General features: G+C 56.4%; 1 protein-coding gene across 3 annotated transcripts in view; it reads right to left on the bottom strand.

Moving 5' to 3' along the window:
• Positions 1 to 4,359: 4,359 nt before the first annotated feature.
• CACNA1B (calcium voltage-gated channel subunit alpha1 B) overlaps positions 4,360 to 26,324 on the bottom strand; it is a 194,171-nt gene continuing 172,206 nt past the window's right edge. For all 3 annotated transcript variants that reach the window (XM_049711160.1, XM_049711158.1, XM_049711159.1), the window contains 11 exons: positions 25,368 to 25,495; positions 19,649 to 19,745; positions 16,736 to 16,844; positions 12,203 to 12,310; positions 11,596 to 11,708; positions 10,691 to 10,818; positions 8,127 to 8,262; positions 7,862 to 7,978; positions 6,428 to 6,635; positions 5,970 to 6,211; positions 4,360 to 5,582 (listed from right to left, as the gene is read on the bottom strand). In XM_049711160.1, coding sequence (XP_049567117.1) covers positions 5,046 to 5,582; positions 5,970 to 6,211; positions 6,428 to 6,635; positions 7,862 to 7,978; positions 8,127 to 8,262; positions 10,691 to 10,818; positions 11,596 to 11,708; positions 12,203 to 12,310; positions 16,736 to 16,844; positions 19,649 to 19,745; positions 25,368 to 25,495 — 1,923 coding nt within the window. In that variant the 3' untranslated portion in view covers positions 4,360 to 5,045. The remainder of the gene's footprint in view (positions 5,583 to 5,969; positions 6,212 to 6,427; positions 6,636 to 7,861; positions 7,979 to 8,126; positions 8,263 to 10,690; positions 10,819 to 11,595; positions 11,709 to 12,202; positions 12,311 to 16,735; positions 16,845 to 19,648; positions 19,746 to 25,367; positions 25,496 to 26,324) is intronic.

Raw genomic sequence — 26,324 nt, 5'->3', positions numbered from 1 at the left:
CCCTCCGGTCCAGAGGGTCCGTGAATGATGTGCATGTGGGCCATTCCCTCCACTTGCCCCCCATCCCCATGTTATGTATTTTTAACCACAATGAAAAAAATGAATGAAGCACTGATAATACATGTTACAACATGGATAAACATTGAAAACATTCTAAGTCAAAGAAGTCATACTGAAAAGGCCACTCATATCACAATCATCTTGTGTGCTTTAAATCCATAGCAGTTTTGAAAATGAGGGGATGGGACTTCCCTGGTGGTCCAGTGGTTAAGACTCTGCGCTCCCAATGTAGGGGGCACAGGTTCGATCCTTGGTCGGGGAACTAAAATCCCGTGTGCACAGCATGGCCAAAAAATAAAATAAAATAAACGTCATTGGCCTGGTTTTGAGTCATAGCATCGTCCTTGAACCATCAGAGCACCCATAAGGTGTACCATGGGATTGGCTAGATGTGGATCATACGCCCATCTTCAAGGTGGGTGGAACGTAGCATCAGCCCTCTGGAACTGTTTGGACTGGAAACAGGTAAGAAGTGCCCAGAGGAAAGCTGAGGTTCTGGACTTTGGCATGAGAACAGATGCTGGCTTGGGGAAAGCGGCAGATTCAATTGCCCAGCAGCATGGTCAGCTCAGTAATTGGCCACAGAGGCTTGACGGGGACCAGACTGGCCTGAGCTGGAGGACCACAGATGCCTGCCTGTGTGGTCAGAGGTCAAGGGCTGTCCTGAGACTTGATGTCTGTTGATGCCCACTCAGATGGGACAAAGGATGCCTGCAGTCCCAGGAGGGCCCCACCAGCCCTCAGGAGGCAGCATCTGGGGGCTGGTAGGTCGCTGCACCAAGTTCTGTATAAATTCATAACATGACCATGGAGTGACCTCAGCCAGGCCTGTGCTGGACCGGGGCTGCCCAGGCCAAGTGGGGCCAGCACTACTCTTTCCAGTTCAGATGGTAGGAGGAAACCCCGTGGACTTCTGAGGCCCTAACAACTGTTGACTGAGGTTGAGTTGGATTTGAAACAGTCAGTGACCGGAGCAGACATTTCATTCTTCTGCTATCAGGTTCCAGGACGGGGGGTAGATAACCAGCGGTCCAGGTGAACCCCACACTCATGAGTGACCCAGGGCAAGTCCTGTCCATCCTAGAGGACTCAGAGGTGTGGGGTTAGGGGGGTCGTGGGCCAGTTATGCTTAACACTAACCCACTAACCCTAATGCCCAAATCTCTACTGTTAACTCCCTAACCCTAACCTCCTAATCTCTAAACCTAAACCCTAATACTCCTAACCCCTAGCCCCTATATACTCGACCTTGCCCTGTAAACTCCTAACCCTTACCCTGACCCTGACTCAGACAATCTAACCTAACCCTCTAACCCTGACCCTCTAGCCTGCATCCTTTAACTCTAATCCCTCCAAACCTCATCCTCTTTTTTTGTTGTTTTTTTGTTGCACCTGGTCTTTAGTTGCAGCAGGCAGGCTCCTTAGTCGTGGCTCGTGGGCTCCTTAGTTACAGCTTGCCAACTCCTTAGTTGTGGCATGCGGTCTCCCTAGTTGTGGCATGCAAACTCTTAGTTGTGGCATGAATGTGGGATCTAGGGCCCTGACCAGGGATTTGACCCAGGCCCCCTGCACTGGAAGCACGGAGTCCTATCCACTGCGCCACCAGGGAAGCCCTTCATCCTCTTAATGTACCCTCTAATTCTGCCCCTGAGCCTCTAACCCTGACCCTGACCCTACATTCTAACACTGAGCCCTGAGCCTGAATTTCTATCCTTACTCCTGACCCTCTAACTCTGAACCTTACTCTACTCCTAACCCTAACCTCTGAGCCTGACCATGATCCTACACCACCCTTAACCCTAATCCGAATATAGGTCCATATTAGAACAGATTGAAAATTTGAACCCTACTCCAATCCCTTTTCCCTGTGTAATCAGAACCATAATTTTCATTTTTGTCTGAAACCTAAGCCTGTTCAATTACGCCTTTTCTAAATGAACTCTAATATACAGTAAACTGAACAAAACCTTAGTTCTTATACCCACATAACCCTACACTGTTAGTGGTTATATAGACAAACCCTTTGCCTGTAACCTAACCCTAACCTCTAATTCCTAACCCCAACTCTAACTTACATCCCAACCTCAACCCCAAACCTAACTCTAACCTCTAACCGTTAACCCACCCAACACAGCCACCCCAAACCTCAGCCAATGCCTGCTCAACTCCCAAACTGTATTCCTAAACCTAAAACAACCACATCCCCCATGAGTCCTTATCCTGGCTCCTCCAGCCACAAGCCTACCCTGATCCTCACCATGACGCTGGGCCTAATCCACCCTTGCAACCTATCAGCCCCAGAGCAAGTTGAAGAGGTTCTCACCTTCTTCTGAGCCCTGTGCCCTCCGCCCCCGAGCCCTGTACCCACGGAGATGGCTCATCCGCCTGGCTCCGCACCCCTTGCATATATCACCCAGCAGCATGGTGGTGTTTTGTTTTTTGCTAAGTTTTATTTTAATCCAAGGACTTTGCTTCATACAAAATGTCATTGTAGAAACAATAGCAGAATCCAAAGTTTGGCTGATAAATATTACTCAGGCAGCAAACTAGTCAATCACAGAATTTTTTTTAAAGCAAGTCCCAGTTGTGTTGCATGGTTGGGACTTCTCTTTTTGTTTTTGTTTTTTTTAAACACTGTTCTTAAATATAAAGTTTTGCAACAAACCCTTGATTTATATCAAATATAATTAAAAATTAACAAATGAATACATTTTATCAAAAAGTACGAAGATATACATGTCATGCACATACTTGAATATATGTATATATGTATATATTTTACATGCACACAGAACTTATTCAAACTACAGCCACTGCTTGACTGGTTCCAGATGCAGACAACTGGTTGATGCTCTTCAAATTTGGCAACTCACTATGAGATTTGGGGGGAAACGTGACAGCTGAGAAGAGACAGTACAGAAACAAAACGCAGAGTCGGGAAAACAAGACAGTATATCCCCCGCTCTCTGTAATTTTCACCAATTCCAGTGTCTAGAAGAATCCAGACAAGCCAGCATGGCTGGGTGGGTCCGGAAAAGTGGATTCTCTGCCCAACATGGCCTGGGGAAGCAGCTGTGGTTCTGCACAGAATGAATACACTCAAAATAATGTGGGCAGGGGGACCAGAGACAAAACATCTACCAAAATACACAAGCTTCTGCTCTGCAGCAGGAGCCAGGGAGGACATGCACAGCCCGAGATTCCGATTCTAATTATATCCTACTTGAGTAAAATACTCTGTTATTTTAAAGTTTCAGAGTGTTGTGCCTTCAAGTAAGGAAATTCTATAAAATGGTTTGGTCACAATCATGCTCAAACCCTAGAACAGGTGGCGGTCTTGTGTGTTTTATTTCTAATATTAAACGTGTGTCTTTTGTTGCATAGCCCTATGGGTTAACGGCATCCACTCACGGGGACACACAGACACGCACACACACACATCACACTCCAAGTCTCTTTAGGAGAATCATGGGGTAAAAGCCAATGGGAACACTCAAATGGTCCAGCAAAGAGATCATCTCACATTTCAAACTGCGGAGGACACACCCGAATCTACTCATCTAAATGCTCCTTTTGTTCACAAAACAGAGGCTCTCCAGTGCTTTATGCACCACGTCCTAACAGTGGCCTTTTTTGAATGTGGCCCTGAAGCGGGGCTTCGTTTGGCTGCCTGCTTTCCCACCTCTTGTGCCAGAAAGAGTGTGGGCTCAGACGCCCAGCTCAGCAGCTGCAGCTGAGCTGCTCCTTCCTCCGAGCTCCGGCCTCATTTCCGTTTGGTTCCCAACTGCCCTCATCTGCTCAGACGCGGGCACTCCTCCTGCCCCCACCCCATCCAATCTCCCCCGCTTCCCACCAGCCTCTCCCCGATGAGTCTTCTGTGAAAAGAAATTTGCACAACTACAGAGATTGTGCCCTGCCTGTCAGGCACCCCGTCCCTGAGAATCGGGTGTAGAAAGACTGACCGGCCCGCGCGGGCCATGCTACACATGCCCTGCAGCCTCTACTGGTTCGAGGAAAAAGGGCAAACGGCCGCTTCATTCCAACTACGACGGACCTACTGGATGTTTTCTGCACGTTCTCCATTACATCCGCTTTCTACTCAGTTGCTGTTTGCAACAGTTTCCACAAAGCCCACTCGCAGTCCACACAGGCCTCCCGTCCCGCCCCCGGGAGCCTGCGCGAGGGGCTAGGAGGTCAGGCACTTGGTCGAGAGCCGCGGGAGCCGGGGTGGTCTGGTCGGCCGCCTGGACTGGACACAGAACATGTCCTCCAGCAAGCCGAGAACACACATCCTGAGAGGCTGAGGTCCTCCTATAGGTTTCATGTTTTACAGTCATGTTAACATTCCCTTCCCCATTATTCTGGTTTTTTATTTTTATTTTCTGATCAAGTATATAGAGTCAACAAACGAGTGAAGGGTGTCGTGACTAAAAATCAAAACCAACAGCAAGAACGTTGTCCAGATTTGGTCCCTGTCAGGGCTGACTGTGTCTGGGAGAGGACAGAGCATCGGCGTGTGTTTCTAGTGCCTATTTGCCATTTTAGGTACGAAGGGCGCCACCGGACTGTTGGTGTGCGGGGGCTGATGAGACCTGCTCGGTTTACCACCGACTCTGTCCTGAGGTCTCGCCCGCCCCTCTGCACCACACGTTTGCATGAAGGATGATCCGCACAAGATTCAGACCTCCTGCAAAACGTTCCCAGCACACACCTCGGATGCTGGGTCCTCCACCCAGTGCCGCTCAGCAGACACAGCCGCGTCCTGTGTAGGCTCTGAGCTGTGAGACCCAGGGAGGCAGCGCGGGAGGGGGAGAGGGGGAGCCACATCCCTCTACAAACCGCTCCACCCAGCGCGAGGGAGGAGACGCAGGGGCGAGGCGGTCCTCCCGGGGCTGCGGCCCCTGCCTCAGCGCCCGAGCGCCCCCGGAGCCCAGCGCGGATGATAAAACTCATCACCTGGGACGCGCCCGCCGGTCGCGGTGCGGCTAGCACCAGTGGTCTTGGTCGGGGTGGTGGTAGCTGCGCCGCCCCCGGCCGCCCCCGCCAGAGCTGAGCCCCAGAGTGCAGTGGTAGCCGTTGGGCACCCGGCGGAGGGGGTGCGACTGGGAGGTCAGGGAGGACACGTAGGAAGTCCGGGACGAGCGGCCCGAGTTGGTGGCCACGGCCTCCTCGAAGGTGAGCGTGTCCTCAGGTTGGGTGCGGGCAGCAGCCTCGCTGTCCAGACGCCGCCCCAGGTACGGGTCGGAGCCGATCCGAGAGCTGGCGGCCAGGGGCTGGCTGAGGGGGTCTCTCTGGAGCAGGGCGTTGTGTTCTGAAAGGCCACGGCTAAGCCGGCCGGGGGAGAAGGCAGGGAGGCTGGTCTGAGCCCCAGCAAAGTGGACGGGCGAGGAGTTGGCCGTCTTATAGGCGATGCTGGGACGGGGGGTCAGCGGGGTCTGGGGCAGCTGCCTCCGCCCGCCGCGGCCAGGGGTGCTAGCACCAGATGTTGGCAGCAGGGGGCTCCCGTTCGCTGAAGCACTGCCCTGCAGGAAACGGGAACACAGCAACCCCCAGTCAAAGGACAGGGCGAACAGAGCACAGCGCAGCGGAGAGCCATGGCGGGGGGCGGGGTCGGGCAGCTGGGATGGACCCGGGGCGGCCCCAAGAGAGTCGGATGGCAGTCTGGGGATGGTGGTGACAGCAAGGGATAGGCACAGGGCCAGGGACCAGGAGACCACAGCCCAGCCCACCTCAGTCAGAAGGAAAGCAAAGAAGGGACTGGACAGCGGGAGGGCCAGGGCTCCGCCCGGCAGGATGGACGGGCCTGGGAAGCAAGGAGCGCAGGCTTGGGCCTAGGAACCAGGACGGGAAGGGGCTCCCTCCCGGACCCCAGGGAGCGCAGGCGAGGTGGGGTTCTGAGGCCCACGTACCTGTCTCGGGGGTCCTGGCTCCTGCCCAGCGGTTGGCGACGCGGGGTGACTGCTGAGGGAGGGCTGGGGCTGTGGCGGCTCACGGCCCCCAAAGCGGTCGCAGGAGTAGAAGCGCTGCTTCTCGGAGGAGGCGGAGGGCTGCCTTCGCTCCTGGGACCGGCCCCGCTCCTGCCTGCGCTCCCGCCGGCAGCCTGCTGGCCCGTCCCCCGGGGGCGGCCCTGGCCCCGCGGCGCTGTTGGGTGCTGGCGGGGGGAGAGGAGAAGTCAGCACAGCCAAGCCGGCTGGCCCCCCAGGGCCAGCAGAGGGTCCCAGGGCAGAGCAGGGGTGGGGGGGCTTCTGCCTGGTCTCAGGCTCAGGGCTGGCTGTGGGGTTGTGAGGTGCAGAAAGGAAGACGGTTCCCATGTGCTCTTGAACCCCCAACTCAAGCCACCGCCCCTAGAGAGACCCCTCGCACGCACCGCCATCTGTGTCTGCGGACGGGCTGGGCCCCTTCTCCAGGGACCTCGGCTTCCTCTCCCGGCGGCGATGGCAGCGGTGGTGATGGTGGGGGGCGGCCTGGCTGGCCGGAGCGCGGTCCAGGGCGGCGTTGCAGAGACGAGCCACGGGGGGCCGCTGGGGCGCCAGAGTGGAGATGGAGCGCTTCATGGGGCTGGCGTCTGGGGCCGGCTGCGGGCGGGGACACGGGTGGGCGCACGGTCTGAGAGTGGGGTCCAGGGAGGCCCAGGGCGGCGGGGAAGCCGCCATGACACGGGGGCTGGGCAGACCACAGGACACGTCCCATCGGGAGGAATGGGCCTGGGACTCTATCCCTGAAGTTGGGGCATCTCCTCAGACAAGGGAGGCTGTGCCCCAGGGGGCTGGGGGGGGGGGAGGGGGAAGCATGGCGCCACGGAGGGCCAGGACTGCGGTCTGGCAGGGTCCCTGGGGAGGCCCACTGCGGGGCTGGGGGTCAGGGACCACCAAGCCCCGCCCTCTCCCTGGACTGGTCTTGCCCACCCGAGACCCACCGCTTCTTCAGAAGCGCTCTTTGCACAAAATGCTGTTTGTGTGCCTGTCTGTCTCTCCCAGGCCGGGCGGGGCCCAGGAGCCCTCTTGGCCTCAGCGTCCCTACAGGACAGGGAGGTGCAAGGAAGAGGGAGCCTATTGGCCTGGCTGGAAGGATCCCGGGGGCGGGGCGGGCAGAGCTGCCTCAGCGGCCACGGTGAGACTACTGTGCCAGCCCTTCCGTCCATCCAGCACCGTGAGGCTGCTCCCCCAGGGCTGAAAGCACAACCCATGGAAACGGGCTCACCCAGAGCCACTGCTCGGGCTCAAGCAGCAAGGAGGGAGAAGAGGCGCCAGCTTGGCACCGAAGGGACATGGCCAGGCCAGGAGGGCACCAGGCGCAGTGGGCAGAGACGGGGGAGTGAGGGCTTGGAAGAGGAATGCTCAACCCAGGGGCTGAGCCCGGGAAACAGTGCTGCAGCCCCCTGGCCAGGGGCTTCCTGCCAGGTGGTCAAGCGAGTCCCAGAGAAAGAACGTCCAGTGTCCAGAGAGGGAGCAGGGTCACCCCCAGGGCTCCGAGAGGACATGAGGGAAAAGGGTGGCTTGAGGAGGCCCTGTGTGTGATTTCTGGGGGAGTGAAGAGCTGGAGTGGGAGAGGCGTGTCCCAGAGACAGGGAAGGGCTGGGTCAGTGACACGGGGCAGTGGGGACTCTTGCTGGCCTGGCCACACCTCTCGAGGCCAGCATCGTGTTCTGAGGGTTCCAAACAGGGCCGGTGGTGTCCAGGCTACAGTGCATTCGGGGAGGCTCCACCCCAGCAAAGCCCGCATGTGGGACACAAGCTCCTCCACGCCAAGTCTCCTCACCCCCAACCCCCTCCCATGACCCCAACCCTCCCAGGCCACCCACCTGAGTCTCTGCTGCCAGGCGGGGCATGGAGGCCGCTCGGCCCTGGCTCTCCAGCCCGGGTTGGGGCTCCCCGTCAGGGCCTCTCAGGGGCATGCTCTGCATCTGGACATCCACAGCCTGGGGGGACAGAAGCCCCCCAGTCACACCCACCCCCATCCCACTCTCACCTTCTCTCCCATGCCAGCCTCCCCCCATCCTGCTCTCGCCCTCACCCTCCCACTCTCACCCCACCCCCAACTCGACCCCCAGCCCTGGGAGCCCTCACCGGTTTTCCTGTCTGCACTACCGGGATCTCCGTGGAGTGGCCACGCTCCAGGGGCGTCGTCACCTCGCAGGGCACCTCCTGGGTCCTCTGAGTGGCCCAGGAGACCGACTCCTTTATGCCACCCTCTTGGGTATGTCTGTGGAGGAGAGAGGATTGTCCTGTGGGCCTGGAGGTCCATGGGCCACAGAACCTGGCTCCCACCCGCCAGAAACCTCCACCCCGACCCTGTTCTGGGCTAGAAGGAGCCCAGAGGAAGGAGGCCCCTTGAGTGTGGCCACTCTCCAGTGGAGGTACAGCAATGGTCGTGCCCTCTCAGAGTTGATGGGCAGAGAGGGGACCCTAGTCTGGGGACATCTGGCCTAGACAGGGGCTCACATGTGCGGTGGGACAAGGCCACAAACGTGCACACAGGTGAGGCATCCAGCCTGTGCGGCTGCTCCGTCAGCCCTGATGGCCCACGGCTACTCACAACTCCCCTGACCCCAGCCACGGAGGCCTTCCTGCCCTGGGTCTAGGCACAAGTGTCACCTTTGGTGAGACCACTTTTGGAGGCCTTCCCCACCACACACAACCTAACCGCCTGCCCTCTCCTTGTCAGCGTCTGTCTTTCTTATCGTGTCTCCCAAGTGGCACCACAACAGCCCAGCATTTGCCTGGGTTTCTGCTCGTTCTCGTGTACAGTGAGGCATCACATACATTCTCCGTCACCCAGGTTGAGGGGCAACAGTCACACTCTGAGCTCAGAGGTGAAGCCGGATGGCCTAAGCTGGCCACGCCGATGACCAGACGCACCATCACTGGGGTTTCTGAGAACATCCTTCATCTTCTCAAGTTGCAAGCATCTCCCCTGCACGGTGCTGTCTGGAGCTGCTCTAGCCTCAGGCAAGGCTGACCTTGAGAGGAACCACGGCCAGGAGGACGGACGCTGGCCCCAGGGTCTGGTCACCTCTGAGGTCACACCATGCCGAGGCCGGGTGGGCACTTACACCAGCCATCAGAAGGCTCAGTAAATGCCCCCACTGCCTGGCCTCGGTAGATTGGGCCCTCTCTCACGTGCAACAAAAAGGGGTGGTAACTGATTTGTGTAGAAATTATAACCATGGAAATCAGCGACGTTCATTTTCCTGAACCGAAAGCCCAGCTCAGATCAGTCCACAAAGACACCTCCCCACCCCATCCCCTCCGACACACACACGGACACTCAGAATCCACTGTATAACTTTAAATGCACAAATGGGATCGTAATCAGCATGGAGAAAGGAGAGTGTGGGAACACGGGGGCTCCCAGGGGCCGGGAGGCCAGCCCTCAGGGCCTGCATGCACTCAAGAGTGCGGTTTTTGCACGGGAGCGTTACCAGTTGTGCTTAGGTTCTCCCAGTGTCCCGTGGCCTCTCCACCTCTGGACTTGTGCCACCGCAGTGTCAACCCCTGTCCCATGAGCTCGGGCTAGGGAGGTGACTTGCTGTGGCCAATGGGGCACAAGGAGAGGCCTGAACGCCTGCACCCTAACCCTTCCCCTCGGGCTGTTCTCCGGCCTCCCCACACCGATAAGCCCAGACACAGGAGGTGAGAATATGCTGTCCTGGGCCCGCTGGCCCCACAGGAGCGGGCCCGGGCCCAGAGCACTTAGGCCTGGCTTCCTAAGTACAGCAGTTTGTTACTCAGCAAAAGCCACCTGACCCACAGTCCATGACCCAAAATCAGGCTTCAAAAAGAGTGTCCGGAACAGGCACAGGAGAGGAAGAAACCGGGAGCCCTAGCCATGCTTGCTGCCCGGCCTTGTGGTTCTCCAGAACGGCAAGTGGGCGTGAGGCCCACCCTCAGCCCCTGCCGGTGAGACAGAGCGCACGTTCCTGCTTTGGGCTCAACCAATGAGCTGCTTTGGTCAACGGGATGTTAGCAGATGTGGGACACCCGCTCTGACTGGGGGCGGTGGCTGAGAGGGTCCTGCCCCCCAGTGCGGCTCAGCCTGGCACCAGCTACCACCCCTCACAGTGCCACAGGGATGCCTATTCTGGACCACTTGGTTTTTGGGTCGTTACCAAGAGTTACGTGATAGGGAAAGACCTTGCCAACTTGTCTACAAAACAGACATCAATATCAAAATGGAGATCTGAGAGGGAAAGTGTCTTAAAGGAAGATGAGAACATGGACAGGCCGTTAACAAAAAGCGGTGAGAAGCTGAGGTGGAAACAGATACCTTCTTAATGGTCTGCAGGCACCGAAGGCCAGCGAGGAAGCAGAGGGGAGCCCTCACCTGAGAAAGAGGTTCCCGCAGTGGGAGGCGTGGGCTGGAATAGCAGACTGTCTAAATCAGGTGACCCCGGTGCCGTCAGAGCACCTGTCTACTGTTACAGGAATTAGCCTCAGACGCACCACAGAACCGGCTCCGGCGGCAGACTGGACCAGCTGGACCCACCGCGAAGCATCTGGGTGGAGGTGGGTGTGGCTGGGTGGAGGTGAGACCCAAGGGCTCCCTGTCCTGGGGCACTGCCCACGGGAGCCCCGGGGGGACCCCTGCCCTCCTCCCGCCAAGGCCCCACGCTCTGCCCGGTGGTACTCACACTGCCCCGCCATTGCTGAGGGAGGCCGAGCTCTTCTGCCGAAGGAAAACCCGGGCTCCGCGGAGCACGGCCGGCTGCGTCTGCTCCAGCGTGGCCTTCAGAGGGTGGAACAGGGACACGGGGCCCATCTGCAGAAGGGGTGCCAGGAGGAGGGTCTCTGAGGCCGGGGACGCCCCATGGACCCCAGGCACCAAGGTGCTCGGCCACCTGTCCGGAACCCCCAGGGCAGGATGGGGATCCCTGGGTCTGCCCTTCGCCCATCAGAAGCCCATTCCCAATCTGGCCTGTAAGTGACTTCAGGACAGTCATTTCATTTCTTGGAGCCTCAGTTTCCCTTCCTACACAATTTGGGGACTGGATCTGATTACAAATGGCAAAAAGATTTCATCTCATCATCAACTTGGATTGACTGGTAGAGGCTGCCAGAGTCCCAGGTTGAGCAGAATTCGGAGGAGATTTCAGGGCTGGGGTGTGGGCACCAGACACTTCGCACCCTGGGGGTGAATGTCCTGAGTGCTGGACACAGGACAACTTTATCGATGAGAGTCTACACACAGTCACCAAAGGTTTTGGCTGTGTGGTGAAGTCGTCATCTTTGAAGGATGACCTCTGGAAGGAAGTCCTCCAAACTATCCCAGCCAGAGGCATGAGTGGGACACATCATGACCCTGGGCAGTAGGTTTGAACCTCTTTGGGCCCCGCCTGTGTGCACCTCCCACTAACGGAAGCACAGGATATATGGGGTTTCTGACTCTGTGGGCCAGAGAGGCGGCCGCAAGAACCTCTCATCTTCCTTTTTTTCCCGCTGCACTTTCTTCAAGAAGGGGCTGGGTCCCCTCTGCTGCCAAACAGTGGAAGGTGGCAGAGTCTCAGGGTTACTTCCTGGAACTCCTGGAACCTGGTACCTGGGACAGGCCTCCGGGAGCTTGGTGAATCTGGTCTCTGGTGGTTTTGTTCTGTTTGTAGAAGTCGAATATCATCAGAGCTGCGTACACTTTCCCCACTGTCATCTCATCGGCTGCAGAGCACGGCAGGCAAGGGAGGGAATACGAGAGAAGCGGGACATGCGGGGTGGGCTGGGGTGAGGAGCCAGCAGCCACCACGAGGACTCCTGGACCCGCGGGCGGGACCGTGGGGCTTGGCCCGCCTGGAGCTGCACTGACTCTTCCCCAGGCCCCACCGGGCTCCACCCAACACAGCACAGCTCAGCTTAACCCCAGACACCTCATCCTTCCGCCAGCTCCAACTGTAGGCGTCTCCCTACCTTTTCTCTGCATTTTCTGAAGGGAATCCCCCACACTAGGAGTGTGGGTGACTCTGCCCAATGGAATATGGCCCAGACATCTCCTCCCACAGCCCCTGGCACCCACCTTGGAGACGAGTGCTCTGGGCTACCAAGGATGTGAGCCCTCCTCTCCAAGGTGACTCAATTGCCCTCACCCAGGACTCCCTGCTCTGCCTCTGGGTGCGACAGAAGAGGGGTGGGCAGGGGGAGTTTCTCACCCTACTTACGTTTATGGGGTGGCACCAGTAAATCCAGGGTCTTCTGGGGCAGATTGGCCCACACAGAGGAAATCTCCTTCCTCAGCTCTGCGTCACACTGATGCTGCTTTGTGCCAGCTGGGGCAGGATAAGGGTGGGAAGGGAGGAGAGATGTTAGGAGCCATCCCACAGCCCCCTTGGGGGAACAGGCGGAGCTGGGGTGGCCGGGGAGAGACCCCATGCTGGAGGAAAGGTGCAGGGGGGAGAAACACTGCCTTGGAGGCTGGTCAAAGCACTCCCCGCCAGAACCTGTCTAAAGAGGTGTGGGAGCTGAGCCGCCCAGTGGCGAGGGTGAGAGGGCGTGTAGGCGTGGGTGGCGATGGGATTGGGCAGGGACACCGCAGTGTTGCAGCCATTCATCAATCATTCCATAAAAGTTACTGAGCGCCCACCGAACGCCAGGTGTTGTTCTAGGTGAGGGAACAAATCCAGAGGAAGCTGCCCTTGTGGAGGTGCGTGATTTGGTCTGCGGTGAAGTAGCAGTAAGTTCAAAATCCAGTCTGTTGGGTACGGGAAAAACCAAGAGGGGAGGGACAGGAACCATCAGGAGGGCTGCCGTTTGGACAGGACGGTCAGGAAAGGGCTCCCGGGACCCTGAAGGGGGCAGGGAGCCAGGAGGGCGAGGCTGGAGCAGAGGGAGAGGACGAGCAGGTGGGGGCCGCTGAGACAGGAAGCAGCAGAGGGTCCAAGCAGAGGAATAAAGTACTCTGATCCATCTTTTTGTAAACATCGTGTTTATTAAAGTGTGATTTACGTACATAAACATTCACCCTGTTAGTTCTCCCACTCTGTGAACTTTGGTAAATGCATATGACCGTGGATCCACCATCACAATCCAGGCAGGAGCTCGGCACCCCTGCCCAGCTCCCTCCGTACCCTTTGTGGCCCACCCCTTCGCCCTCTCCCAGGGCCCTGGCATCAGCGATGTGTTTTCTGTCTCAACTGTTTCATCTTCTCAGAATGTCATACAAATGGCTTCACACAACATGCTGTCGAGTCTGACTTTTCACCCAGCACGATGCATCTGAGCCCCACCCACGCACATCGGTAGCCTGTTTCTCTGTTGCTGAGTGAGAACCGTCTCATCGCACAGACACACCACAGTTTGATTATCCGTCACCATTTGGCTGATGGTTGAGTTGTTTACAGTTTGGCACGATTATGAATAAAGCCACAAACTTTAGCGTATAGGTTTTTGTGTGCGTGTATACTTTCATGTCATCTCCCTTAGGAGTGGGATGCCTGGGCCACACGATCAAGAACGGTGAAGCTGTTTTCCAAAGCGGCGGCACCACTGTATCCACGCTAGGAACACGAGAACTCGAGTTTTCTGCGTTCTCATCAGTACTTACCGTTGTCATTCTTTAAACGGCTGAAACACTTTATTCTTTTTGCAAAATTGTTTTTGTTCCTCAAGTTTGTGTGCTTTTCTGGGTATATTTTAGAATCAGTTTATAAATTCCAACCCAGAAAGCCTGTTGGGGTTTTGCCTGGCATAACACTGAGCCTACCGATCCATATGAGAACCGTCAATACTGAGTCTCCCAATGAACACAATGCCGTGCTTGGCTTATTTATTAAAGAAGATTCCTTTGGTCAATATTCTGAAATTTGCAGCATACACTCTGGCATATATATTTTTAGAGTTAGCCAGTTATTTGATGTTTTTGGTGCAATTTTAATGGAACTTTTTCAATTTCAGTTGTTAATTGCTAATCTATAGAAATACATTTGCTTTTCATATACTGACCTTGCTATACTCAGGTATTAGTTTTAGTAACTTCTTCTCACAGCTTTAAACAACAGAAATATATTGTCTCAGTTCTGGAGGCCAGAAGCTCAAAATCAAGGTATCGACAAGGCTGTGATCCCTTGGAAGGCTCTAATGAAGAAGCTTCTTGTCTCTTCCTAGCTTCTGGTGGTTCCCAGCAATCCTTGGTATTCCTAGGCTCGTAGATGCTTTGGTTTTATTAACTTTTTATTTGATTCTTTAAGATTCTCTGTATAGATAATCATGTCAGTCATGAATAGAGACAATTTTATTTATTTCTTTCCAATTGGTACACCTCTTATTTCTTTTTCTTGACTTGTTACAATGGCTAGAGCCTCAAGTATGATATTGAACAAAAATGGCGACAGGAGACATCCTTGCCTTGTTACTGATCTTAGGGGGAAAGGAGCCAGGCTTTCTCTGTTAAGCATGTCATTAGCTGTAGGTTTATCATAGATATCCTTGATCAGATTGAGGAAGTTTGCTTTCATTTCTAGTTTATGTAGAATTTATGTATCATAAATGGATGTTGAATTTTGTCAAAGCTTTTTCTGCATCTATTGAGATAATCATTTAGTTTTTCCTCCTTGATATATTGTTATATTGATTGATTTTTAAACTTGAACCCACCTTGCATTTTTCATTCCTGGGATAAACCCTACTTTAATCAACATGTTCAGTTTGCTAAAGTTGTGTTGAAAATTTTATTGTTCATATTCATGAGGAATGTTGGTCTGTAATTTTTTTGCTTGTAATGTCTCTGTCAGTTTTGGTATCAGAGTAATGCTGGCCTCGTAAAATAAATTGGGAAATACCTTCTCTTTTTCTACTGTCTAGAGGACTTTGTATAGAATTATTTCCTCCTTAAACGTCTGGTTGACTTCATCAATGAAACAAATTGGGCCCATGATTTTCTTTGTTGGAAGATTTTTAACTATGAATTTAACTTATTTAATATATACAGCATTACTAAGGTTACCTATTTCCTTTTATTTTTCCAGGTTATCTATTTTTGAATGAGCCTCATAGTTTGTGTCAAGGAATTTTTCCATTTCATTTAAGTTACTGAAGTTATTGACATAAAGTTGTTTACAAAATTTCCCTGTTATCCATTTAATGTCAGCAGGATCTACAGTGATATTCCCTCTTTCGTTCCTTATATTGGTTATTTTTATCTATTTTTCGTGATCAGGCTAGCTAGAGGTTTGATAATTTTACTGGTTTGATTTTTAACATGATCATTCTGGCTGTTGTGTTGAAGGTAGACTGAAAGAGGCAAGGGCAGAAGCAGACCAGTTAGAAGGTTACTGCAACAACCCAGTCAAGAAGAACAAGAGTGACTTGGACCAGGAGGTGGCAGTAGGAAAGGCTGGACAAGTGATCATATTCTAAGTGTATTTTGAAGGTGGAGTCAGAAGATACTATACGGGTTCAGATATGGATCAGAAGTAGGGTAAGAAAAGAAAGTAGGACATAAAAACGACTGCAAAAGTTTTGGCTTGAGCAACTCTAACAGCAGTTTCCACTGATGGAGACAGGGAGGAATCTGGGGAGTATCTGGGACTCGAGGGTCAGCACGTGAACTCTGGATGCTCACTGGGCCTCCAAGTACAGACGGTGAATAATTTGTCGGGTATATAAGCCTGGGGTGTAGGAGCAGACCTGGACTAAAAATACAAAATTGGAATTCACAACGTTGGAAGCCATGGGAAAAGGTGAGAATGTATGCCTGAGGCACACAGTGACCTTCAGAGGTTGGGAGAAGACAGAAAAAGAGACACAAAGGGGTTTCACACAGAAGGGAGTCACAACTGCGGAAAGGCTGTGGACAGGTCCGTAAGGCAAGGGCTGAGAAGGGGAGGTCCCTGCGGAGCTTGACAAGAGCAGTTCCAACAAAGCTTTGCACTGAAAGATGGACTGCAGACTAGGAAAGGAGAAATCAGAGACAATGCAGACCTGTGTCTCCTGTGGCTAAGAAGGAGAGAAGAAAAAGAGAGAAGTCGATGGAAGGGGAAGAGAAAAACTTTAAAAATAGGAAAAATAACAGCACATTTACATATTGATAGAAATAATCCAGCAGAGAGAGAAAGTTGACCGGGCAAGAAATAGAATACAGAATTTCTGTCATGACATCCTTGGGTAGATGATGAAAACAGGGCAGAGTGTGCGAGCGGGAGGACTGGCCTCTGCTCATCTGCTACACGAGAGAGGGCGGAGCTCAAGGGCACGGGTGCAGGGAGGAAGGCCATGCGGGGGGAGGGCCCCTCTGGTGACTCATGTTCTCTGCGAAGGGGAAGCTGTCATCACATGCGGTGGGGAGGGGAGGTTCATTTCCTCCTTGGTGTGGCTCAGGCTGTGTCGTTCTGCCAGTAACTCCGGAGAGGGCCTGATGGGGGAATTGGGCTCACTATGGGGAAGGGGCAGACTATTCACCCCATGAGGGGTACTGGCTCATGTGACGCTGGCTCCAACACTGCAGAACTCTGGGAAATCTGGAGTCATTCCATTTCACTCCACCTCAGCTTCCTCACGTGAAAATGGGATCACTGCAGCACTAACGTGCAGGATGGTTTCGGGGGACAAGATCGGTCTGACAGAGGTACCAGGGGCAGTCGTCCTCCATCCAGTCCAGACAGGCCCCTCCTCCCGCCCCTGCACAGCTGCCTGGGGCGGCTCCCAGGGGCGCTCGCGCAGCCCTGGCTTTGTGCCTCCCTCAAGGCTGGCTTGCTCACCTGGAGCCAGCTTGATCTCCAGTGCGGTCCGGATGAGGGCCATCAGCGTGGACGTGAAGTGGACGGTCATGTCCTCGTTGGAGATGGGCATGTTCATACGAACGAGGCGCTGGGGACAAGGGGGCAGGTCAGGGCCAGGCCTCCCAGGGTGCCCCCGCCACAGGGCTACACAGTGCTCGAGGGCCCTGGAGGCTGGGCTTGGCCTCCCAGAGGTGGTCCCTGCAGGTGCCCAGGACCAAGAGAGGTTGGATGCATGGGAGTTTTGCCAGCATTTACACTACCCCTGGACCCCCACCCTCATCTGAGCTGAGGGTTCCCTTGGCTGCACAAAAGTAGAAGTCCAGGTACATCTTGTACAACGGGGCCAGGCTGTAAGTCTGGATCCCTCTGAAAGAACAGGCATGTCTCAGCCAGAGGGGCCCTTGCCCACTGCCCATGACAGAACAAGTGTGTGGCCTAGGCTGAAGAGGGGTGTGGGCCGGCTGCAGGACCCCTGAGGTAGCCCACAGACAGGAGCACTGGACGACGGGTGGGGCAGCCAAGACCACAGGCTCAGAGGTCAGCTCCCAGTGAGGAGACCCACAGCCCCGGGAAGCCTCTGCCTCTCACCACCCAGCTACGGGGCCAGGAAGAGATGCTTGATGCCGCCAGCCCAAGGCAGCAAGGGAAGCCTTAGAGAGCAGCTCCTTCCAGGGGGAAGGACCCAAACAGATGTGACTGAACAGGGCCTCAGGCTCAGCCAGCTGCCTGGGGACCAGACTGGGAGCCCTGCAAGCTTGCTCCCTGTTTCCCCATCAGGTGAACAGCCCCCTTTCCTCTCTTCCATTTTCCAGGACAGAACAGCTGGAGACAGGTGTGTCCCTGAGGCTCTGAGAACTTATGCGATCTCCAGGAGGAAAAGGGTCTCAGGTGTGTCTGGAACGTCCTGAGCATTGGGGGGCCACCTCGCCTGCCAAGTAGAGCCCTCAGGGCACCGTGAGCCCCCTGTCCTCTCCCATCCAGGATGGGAGCTAGAGGTGGGGGCACAGGGCCCCTCCCTGGGGTCTGCCTGCCCTCTGCCAAGCCTGCACCCTGTGACAGGGCAGCCTCTCTGTCCCTTCTCTGGTTAGGGCCACTCTGCCCCCACGCCTGCCCCCAGCATCCTGGCACCAAATCCAGTCTTCAGCCTGATGGAGGGCAGGTGGCTAGAGACACGAGCCCAGACTCCTTCCCCTAATGCTGGCAAAGCCCCACTTGGCACCTCCAATCATGGTCCTAGGACCTTGCTGGTCACCTGTGTGACACACACGGCTTCCCAGAGCACGGTGTCCCTGGAGACCAGCACCGATGGCAGTGGGAGAGCAGAGGGGTTCCACGCCAGGGGAGAGTCAGGGAGTCAGGGGCCAGCGGGAAGGAGGGGCAAGCAGGTGTCTTCCAAGAGAGGAGAGCTCCGTCCGGGGCACCTTTACCAGAGCCCCTTCTGCCTGCCCAGGCCCGGGAGAGCCAGGAATCTCAGGGAGCAGCAAAGGGGCGAGACCAGGGCAAACAGACAGGAGCCTCTGCCTGGGCCTAGACCCTCTTGGACATGGCGCTCTGTGCATCTCCTGACCCTCCCCAGCTCACCAAGCCCATCCACTTCCACCCACCACGAGGCCTCACCTGGTCTCTTCACTGCCAGAACCTGGAGTTGGCCAGCACACCCGGGGAGGAACTCCAAAGGCTACCCCGTCACGGCCCTGGCTGCCCACCCTGGCCCCAGGTGTCAGTGTGGACACAGCTCTCCTTCTTGGGGACAAAGCTACAGCCTTTCATGCACGGCCTCCAGGCAGGCTCGACTCACATGCCGGGCAGGGGAGGACCAAGGAAGACACTAGAGGCGTCTGCATATGGCCTGGAGGAGCCACTTAGCTCCCAGAGGCTGTGCTGAGCCAGGGGAGAGACGCAAGCCCAGAATCGAGCACAGAGACAGACAGCGTGGACAGAATCACAAAGATGAAAGCTCTGGTGGGAAGCCTGCTCAGAGAGGGAGACAGCAGTCAGGCCCCAGACATTTGCTGGCTGAGTCTCCGGAGCACTGAGGGCTCTTGAGAGGGCGGAGCGCTGGAGGGATGGGAGGTGCTTACTCACCAAGGGGGTGACGGAGGATGCAGGGGCAGGTGGGAGCAGGCTTGGGGATGGGGCCACGTGGCCTGCTCGCCCACCCGGGAGGGAGGCCTGGCGGTGTCCTCAGTTTACCCCCCTCCTTGCAGCTCAGCCGCTGGGCCCTCAGCAGCAGGGTGGGAGGGACATGGGACCGCCCAGGCCCCAGAGGCTGTTCTCACCCCACAGGGCCCTCTGGAGCGCCAGGAATGAAGGCAGGATGCCTCTCTCCAGCACCCTTCCTTCTTAAGGCTCCGTGAACCCACGAAGCCCTAGAGACAACGCTCCCTCCCCAGCCCGGGAAGTTCTGCACATGCGGGGCTGGGGGCGGGCTTATCAGGTGCACCCTGCAGAGACCTTGCAGGCCGCTGCTCCCCCAGGGTCGGACCCTCAGGGCTAGACAACTCCACCCACATCAGGGGCTTAGGGGACAGAGGAGCAGAGTGTGGTCCTGAGCTCGGAACAAAAACAGGCTCTGTCAAAAAAGCTGGCCTGTCCCCTCCTTTCTAGGGAAGAGAAGGGAAGGAGAAGAGGCAGCTGGTGGGCTCCAGCTCCATGTTCCCGAGCCTCCGCGGGGGTTCTCAGAGGGGCAGCCCTGGGGGACAAGGGGCCAGTGCAGGGACACCTCGTGGTGTCTGCTTCCCTCTGTTTGGGAAGGAAGCAGAGATGTTCGGGGCAGAGAAGAGAAAGAAACAGTGAGACAGCACAGCAGCAGACAAACAGATGGACAAGCCCGAGAAGAGACACGGGAGCCCGGCCGCAGCACAGCCTGCGGGGTGTGGGCGAGGGGCCTACCTTGTACGCGACTCGAGCAGGGCATTTCTTCCCCAGCCCCAGGGGCGGGGACATGTGTTTCAGCATCTCAAACATATCATTGTAACTGACGCGCCCACTGGAGGCCCGGCCCACAGGACAGAGGCAGAGTGGGGTCCACGGGAGGGGCGCAGCAGGAGGGAAGGGGGAGGAAGCAGACAAGAAAACAGAGCCAGTTAACCAGCGTCAGATTAAACGAAAAAACAGGTCAAATGAGGGATCTCTCTGCTGGGCTCGATCCCCTCCTTGCCCCAGCCTCACCTCCGCACTCTGGTCCCACGCAGGGAGCGGGCGGGGGGGCATCTGAGCTAATGAACATGGAGGGAATGACAGGCTGCATCGGGGCGGCTTTGGGTTGTCAACTCTGATTTTACACTTTCAGAAGCCACGGGTAATGCCAAATTGGAAAAGAGCTGTTTCACCATGCCAGGGCAGCTGGCAGAGTTAAGTGACCAGCAAGGCCGGCTGGAGATCCACAGCAGAAACATCAGCTTGCCTGATGAGCAAATTCACGCTCAATTTGCTTCCAAGTTAGCCGAGAGGCTTAAGAAGTGGAGAAAAGTCTAAAGCAGGCCAGAAAACTAGAGCGAGAGCCACGCTGTTCTGCAGGGAGCCCCGAGGCTCTAGAGACGAAGTCCACGGGGCCAAGGCCAGCTCCAGGCCCAGAGACACCCGAGGCCGGCCCGGGGCAGGGCTGCTGCTGGGTCACGGCTGGGTGGGAAATGGGAGACTGCAGAGGGGGCGGGGGGGGCAGCTGGGGTGAGATGTGGCTTGGTGCCACTCTTGTACCCTCCTGACAGCACGCCAGGAAAGGCTGGGACCAACATAAGGGATAAGGCTCCAGACTCAGGGAGGTGTCCAGGGGTTGTTGACTGTGTCTCCTCCGAGGCAGACGGGCCACCAGTCCTGAAGCCTCACCTCCACCCCTGGGATGGCTGCCTACGGGACCTGCTTGGGCTCCCAGAGACACAGGCAGGTTCAGGCCACCGAAGAGAGAAGGCGGACAGCCTTCTCCTGGCAGGTGGATCCACCCCAGGGTCTGGCCCTCCTCCCAGGGCTCCTGGGCTCAGCTGAGTGGCCCCATCCAGAGGTGAAGCAGGACCTGTCTTTGGGCCCCACAGCCTCCGCCCTCTCCTCCCCCCAGCAAGCAGAAAGCCCTGGGCTGTTGGCCTCTCCTGGCAGAGGGGCAGCTGCTCCTGGTCTACCTGCGCCCACACCCCCTCCTCGGGGGCCCTTGGCCTCTGGACTGTCTGACCTTCAGTCCACCTTCAAGAGCCCGGAGGCAAATCTGGGTGAGACGCCTGCTTCCCTGGCACAGGTGGGACCCGGTCCCCATCCTCACGGCCCGGCCAGAAAGCTCTGTGCGCACCGTCTCGTGAGGCTGCCTGTCCCCAGCCAGCTGGAGGGGTCGGGAGTCAGATGGGGAACCGAAGTGTCCAGGAGGTTGGAGTGCAGGCAGGACAGGGCAGGAGGGGCGAGAGGTGAGGTGTCATCATTCCCAAACCAGGCAGGGAGTGTGTGCTGTGTTTGCATTTCGGGCAGGGAAGGGTATGTCAGTTGGAGTAGCACACCTGGCTGGCCAACCTACGAGGGCAGTTCCTCCCTAAGCCAACGGGCGGCGCAAGACAACGCAACAAACTGTACATATCCTTATAATGAATCCGGCAACTGGAAAGGAAACGTCACAGGTCATGGCAACAGAGGCACGAGGAGCCCGTCCCGCCCGCCCAGCCTTGCGCAGTCTGGAGGTGGAGCCGGGGTAGGCTGGACAGGCGGCTCCCGGCTGGGGCCTGGGCCAGAGAGCCCCAGGAGGCGCGGCGGCCCGCAGACAGTTTCCAGAGCCCACTGCAGCCGGGAGACGTTCCTTACAGAACAGCCTCGGGCCCTGTGTGTCCACCTGCACACAGCACCCCTGGGCCTCGTTCACGGCTGTCTGGCCGCCCCTCCCCTCACTCCCTGAGTGCCTGAGCCCCCAGGGCCTTCTCTGCACACGTGGCTCTCCTGACTATCCCTGCCTCTCTGAGCACACCGTGTCCTTCCCTGGGGTCTGCGGGTCTGGCTAAGGGCCCCTCTTGTCCCCGGGTGAGCACCCCAGCCCACGCTGACGCTTGCCTTTCCTGCAAGATGGCCCCCTCAGTCTCACCAACTCCAAACTGTGTTGCGCTCACTTCTGGGAAAGAGGGAGTGAAGAGGAAGCCCCATTCCGGCCTCACGCAAGGTGCTTGCTAACCTTGTGGCCCCAAGGGACCAGCACAAAGAGGCTGGAAGCCTGGCGGAGGCACAGCCCCTACCGTCACCCCTGTTCCTTGGCCCATCTTCTCTCTTCTGCCATCAAACCCCTCAGCCGCCACCAGAGGAAAAGTGGGGGCCTGATCCTGTCACGCTGGTTCCAAAGCTGTTCTCTCTGTCTATAAAACGAAGTCAAAGCTAGCTGTTTGGCCACCTTGCAGCCCCTCTGCGATGCGCCCTCCCCGCGAGCCAGGCACCCAGCCCCTTCCCATGCCCCCGCCCCCACCCTCCTCTAGAGCGAGCTCCGTCCACCCCACTCCTTCAGTTCAGCTCAGCTGCCACCTCCGCTGACCCACCAGCCAGAGTTAAGCTCTCCCTCCGCAGACACGCCTGGCCTGCAGCTCCTCTGCCCCACGCCCAGCTGGGCCGAGCAGAGCTGAGAGCACACACCTGCTCCCCCGTGGGCCCCAGGCCCCAGCACATGGCACAGGCTCAGAGACATTTACTGGACAGATGGGTGACCATGAGGGTGAGCAGACAGATCGCTCACGGTAGCGGGTAGTGACCCTCCTGCTGAGTCTCCACACTTCACCACGAAGCACTGAGGCAACAACAAAACGGAGGGTGGGGGAAGGCGGCGCCGGAAAGCAACAACTCCACGCCTTCCTCATCCCCCCACAGCATGCATGTGTACACACACATGTGCACGTACATGCCCAAGCACACCTGCATTCACACACACGTACACACACACACGCAAAGATGCACTGCAGTCACATGCACACATGCACGCAATCACACGTGCTGCTGCACATGCAAAAACACGTGCATACACACATATGTGCCTGCCTGCATGTAAACACACTCACATGCACTCGGGTGTACACAGACCTGTGCACAGACAGCACACACATGCACATGCTTGTGCACACTCACGTAATACACACACATACACACAAAAGCTCAGGAAATTTCATAAAGTTTGTTTTTGTTTCAGCCTCCCCAAGAATGAGGAGACGGCAGATGGTCCCTGGGAAATAAAGATGGTCACGGCCCTGCAGCTGTCACAGAGGCTAGTTGAAGGCTCAAGCACGCTCTGCCCTGCCAGTCGTGGGGTACAGACCCAGCCTGCTCAGCTGCCTCAGCCGAGCCTTCCGCTGCCCCAGCCGCTCGTGGGAGAAGCACGTCTGAGTGTCAGTTGCAGGTCATGCCTGTGCTACTTCCGGACTGGGGGTCTTGTGTTATCCTGCTGGTATCTTGCTCTGGGCTGAGGCTTACATTTTGCTATCTACTCTTCCATAAGCACTTCACCATATTCCTGAATGCCTATGCCTTCCAGAGGCCCCAGTTCTAGAACCCTGGATTTGGGAAACAGTCTGCCGTCTCTGTGCACAATCACAAAGCTGCCGTCTGACCCAAGTCCACTTCTTGTATGTCTTAATTCTGCTCCACCTGGGGCTGATTGGGGAGGTGCTGGGTCTACAGTCCATAAAGATCTGGGAGACATGATCCCCCTCTTGCAGGCCTGCACTGACTTGCCTTTGCCTGTTAGTCCAAGTCATGCTCTATACAACATCTGTGTTTTTCTCCTCTAGAAAAACATATGCCCAGAAGCAGCAGCATCTCTTCAGACCACAGTCAGGATGGCCCTCCTGGAATGAGCCTCAATCCTGCCTCACTGGACTCTCTCCCGCCCTCTGCCTGACAAGGACCAGGCCTTGGGTGTGGTCAGTCTCCCCTCCGGTCTGACTGGGCCTTCCTGACCAGAGAACCCAGGAATACCCCTGAGCCTGTGGACTCAAGCATGTGCTGTGGGCAAATGTGCTGATGCATCAGAAAAATGATGGGACTCTCCAAGACCATGAAAAATCACACACAACACGAACCATAAATAACAGCCAGGCTTGTTCTACACTGTGTGAAAACTGTCAATTTTTCACTACACTGGAACACACTCAAGAGATGCTCTGGGCCTGGAAGAGCCCCAGGGCCCTGGTGCTGCCCAGACTGGAAAGGGCCTCACATAACGCCTTCTGGATCTTCACTGTGATGGGATGGGGGCTCCAGGGAGACTGCATAAGAAGTGGGTGTGGGAGCCCAGCCAAGCACCCAGGATTTTGGGGCCTGGAAAGCTCCAGAGTATTCCCCTTGCTGAACGTGGATTCAGAGTCCCAGGTGCTCTGTGGGTAGCAGGATCCTCCCATGAGGACGCTGACCATCTCCTCCAGACCTCTGCCACACAAAGGGTGACCAAACACAGAGCTGCGCCACAGGGACGCGGGCAGGCCAGGGAGCCTGAGGGAGAGGAGGCGGGAAGCGGCGGCACCCCAGTTCCAGGGTCTTCTCGTCCCCCTGGAGCCCCCGCCCTGGGGCACAGTTCACTCCCGGGCTCACTGTGAGTGAGGCGCTGAGCAGGCCTGAGTCTTACCGACGGCCAGGTCTCTCGGGCCCTCTGCGTCCTGTGTTTTGCTGCAGAGAGTACACCCTTAGTAACTCCTCAAGCCATGGATCGAGAGGGTGAATGAATGAATGAGCAAGGGAATGAGTGAGCGATGAAGGAACAGACAAATCGGCAGATGGTGGATCCGTGCTGCCGTGCTGACCCCCAGGACGAAATGTCACAGGTGTGCAAGCATCTCCCATGAAACACAGTCTCCACCGCCTCCTGACCCCAAGCCACTCCCTTCAGGACACCCCTGCTCCGTCTGGAAGCGAATCGCCCCTCACTTACGCAACAGCAGCGCAGTAACCCTTTTTTACCAAGACCAAAGGGCCTCAATCACACTAGACCCTTCCTGGCAGCTCATCTGATTTCAATAAAACTTTACTGAGAACCCTCTATTCGCGGCCTGGGCTGGTGACACAGAGGTGCACTTGGCTCCTGACGTCAAGGAGATGGCAGGGAGGGAGAGCCCCGAGTCCACAGAGGAGAATGTCCTGAGGCCCCACATTATTTCTGCCCACAGAGGTCTCAGAGCTTCACAAGAACGGTGAGGCCCTGAGAGAAGGTCCTTCTCTGTTTCCACACGCTCTCCACGACCCCAGATGTGAGAAGACGGTGAGCTCCCGTTCAATAGGAACCCTGAGTCTCACAACCCCCTGAAAACCTTCCATCACCCCCAGGTAACCTCCGAAGGGCTGGACGGAGGGTCTGAGAAGAGGATTTCTCAGCCCAGGGAGCTGTATGCAAGAACACCGAGAGTGGGAATGAGCGCACCCCCCGGCAGGCGGGCTCAGCAGTACCCCACGGGGAGCAGGATGGACCCTAACTTACCCCAGCCAAAATCCACAGGGGGAACACTCACTTGAAACATGTCTGCAGCCACCAGCCCTGTGCTGAGATCCGTGGGTGGCAGGGACCACCCCTGAGGACCACGCAGCATGGGGGCTCACTCACCACGCAGCCCTGTGCTGAGATCCGTGGGTGGCAGGGACCACCCCTGAGGACCACACAGCATGGGGGCTCACTCACCACGCAGCCGGGTCGTACTCAGCCCAGACCCGGATGAACTCGTCCAGGTGGTGAGGCCCTAGGATGGAAGAGTCCCGCGTAAGGTACTCAAAATTGTCCATGATCACCGCCACAAAGAGGTTCAACATCTGCAGGACAGGAAGGAAAAGAGGTGACATCCAGAGACCTCAGCCTGCCCCCTCCCCCACCTCTCCACCTGCAGCCAAAGTCTCCGTGTGAGGCAGACAGGGCAGCAGACGTCACTGACTCAGGCAGAGCCTGCCCAACCTGCTCCCTCCACAGCCTTGCAGAGGGCTTCCCAGGCCCCCTTTACACTGCCACCACCACCAGCAGCATCCTTCCCCGGGTTCTAGGTCCCACAGGCTAACCCCAACCCAGTATTTGTCCTCTGAAGGCTTCTGTTCTCTACTTCTCCCACCCCGTCCTCATTCAGGCCCAGCTTCTCCTGTCCATGATCTGTCCTGCCGTCTAGGTTAATCTTCTCCACTGTGTGGTCCCCACCCTCTCCCCTTCTCAGGTAAACCTTCAAGGAAAGTAGCAACTTTGGACTTAATAGTTTGGGCTCTAGAGAACTACAGCTCAGGTATTTTGTTTTGTTTTGTTTTTTTAACTGAGTTGAAATTCACTTAACATACAGTTAAGTCTACAATTCAGTGGCATTTAGTGTACGCACAGTACTGTGCAACCACCACTTCCCTAGTTTCAAAATTTTTTCATCACTCCTAAAGAATACCTTGCACCCCTAAGTAATCACTCCCTATTCCTCCGTCCTCCCATTCCCTAGAAACCACCAATCTCCTTTCTGTACCTGTAGATTTGTCTATTTTGGATATTTCGAATAAAAAATTCCATACAGGGCTTCCCTGGTGGCACAGTGGTTGAGAGTCCGCCTGCCGATGCAGGGGACGCAGGTTCGTGCCCCGGTCCGGGAGGATCCCACATGCCACGGAGCGGTTG

Source organism: Orcinus orca, chromosome 6, assembly GCF_937001465.1.
Source record: "Orcinus orca chromosome 6, mOrcOrc1.1, whole genome shotgun sequence".
Lineage (NCBI taxonomy): Eukaryota > Metazoa > Chordata > Mammalia > Artiodactyla > Delphinidae > Orcinus > Orcinus orca.
This window is presented reverse-complemented; position numbering and strand designations above follow the sequence as displayed.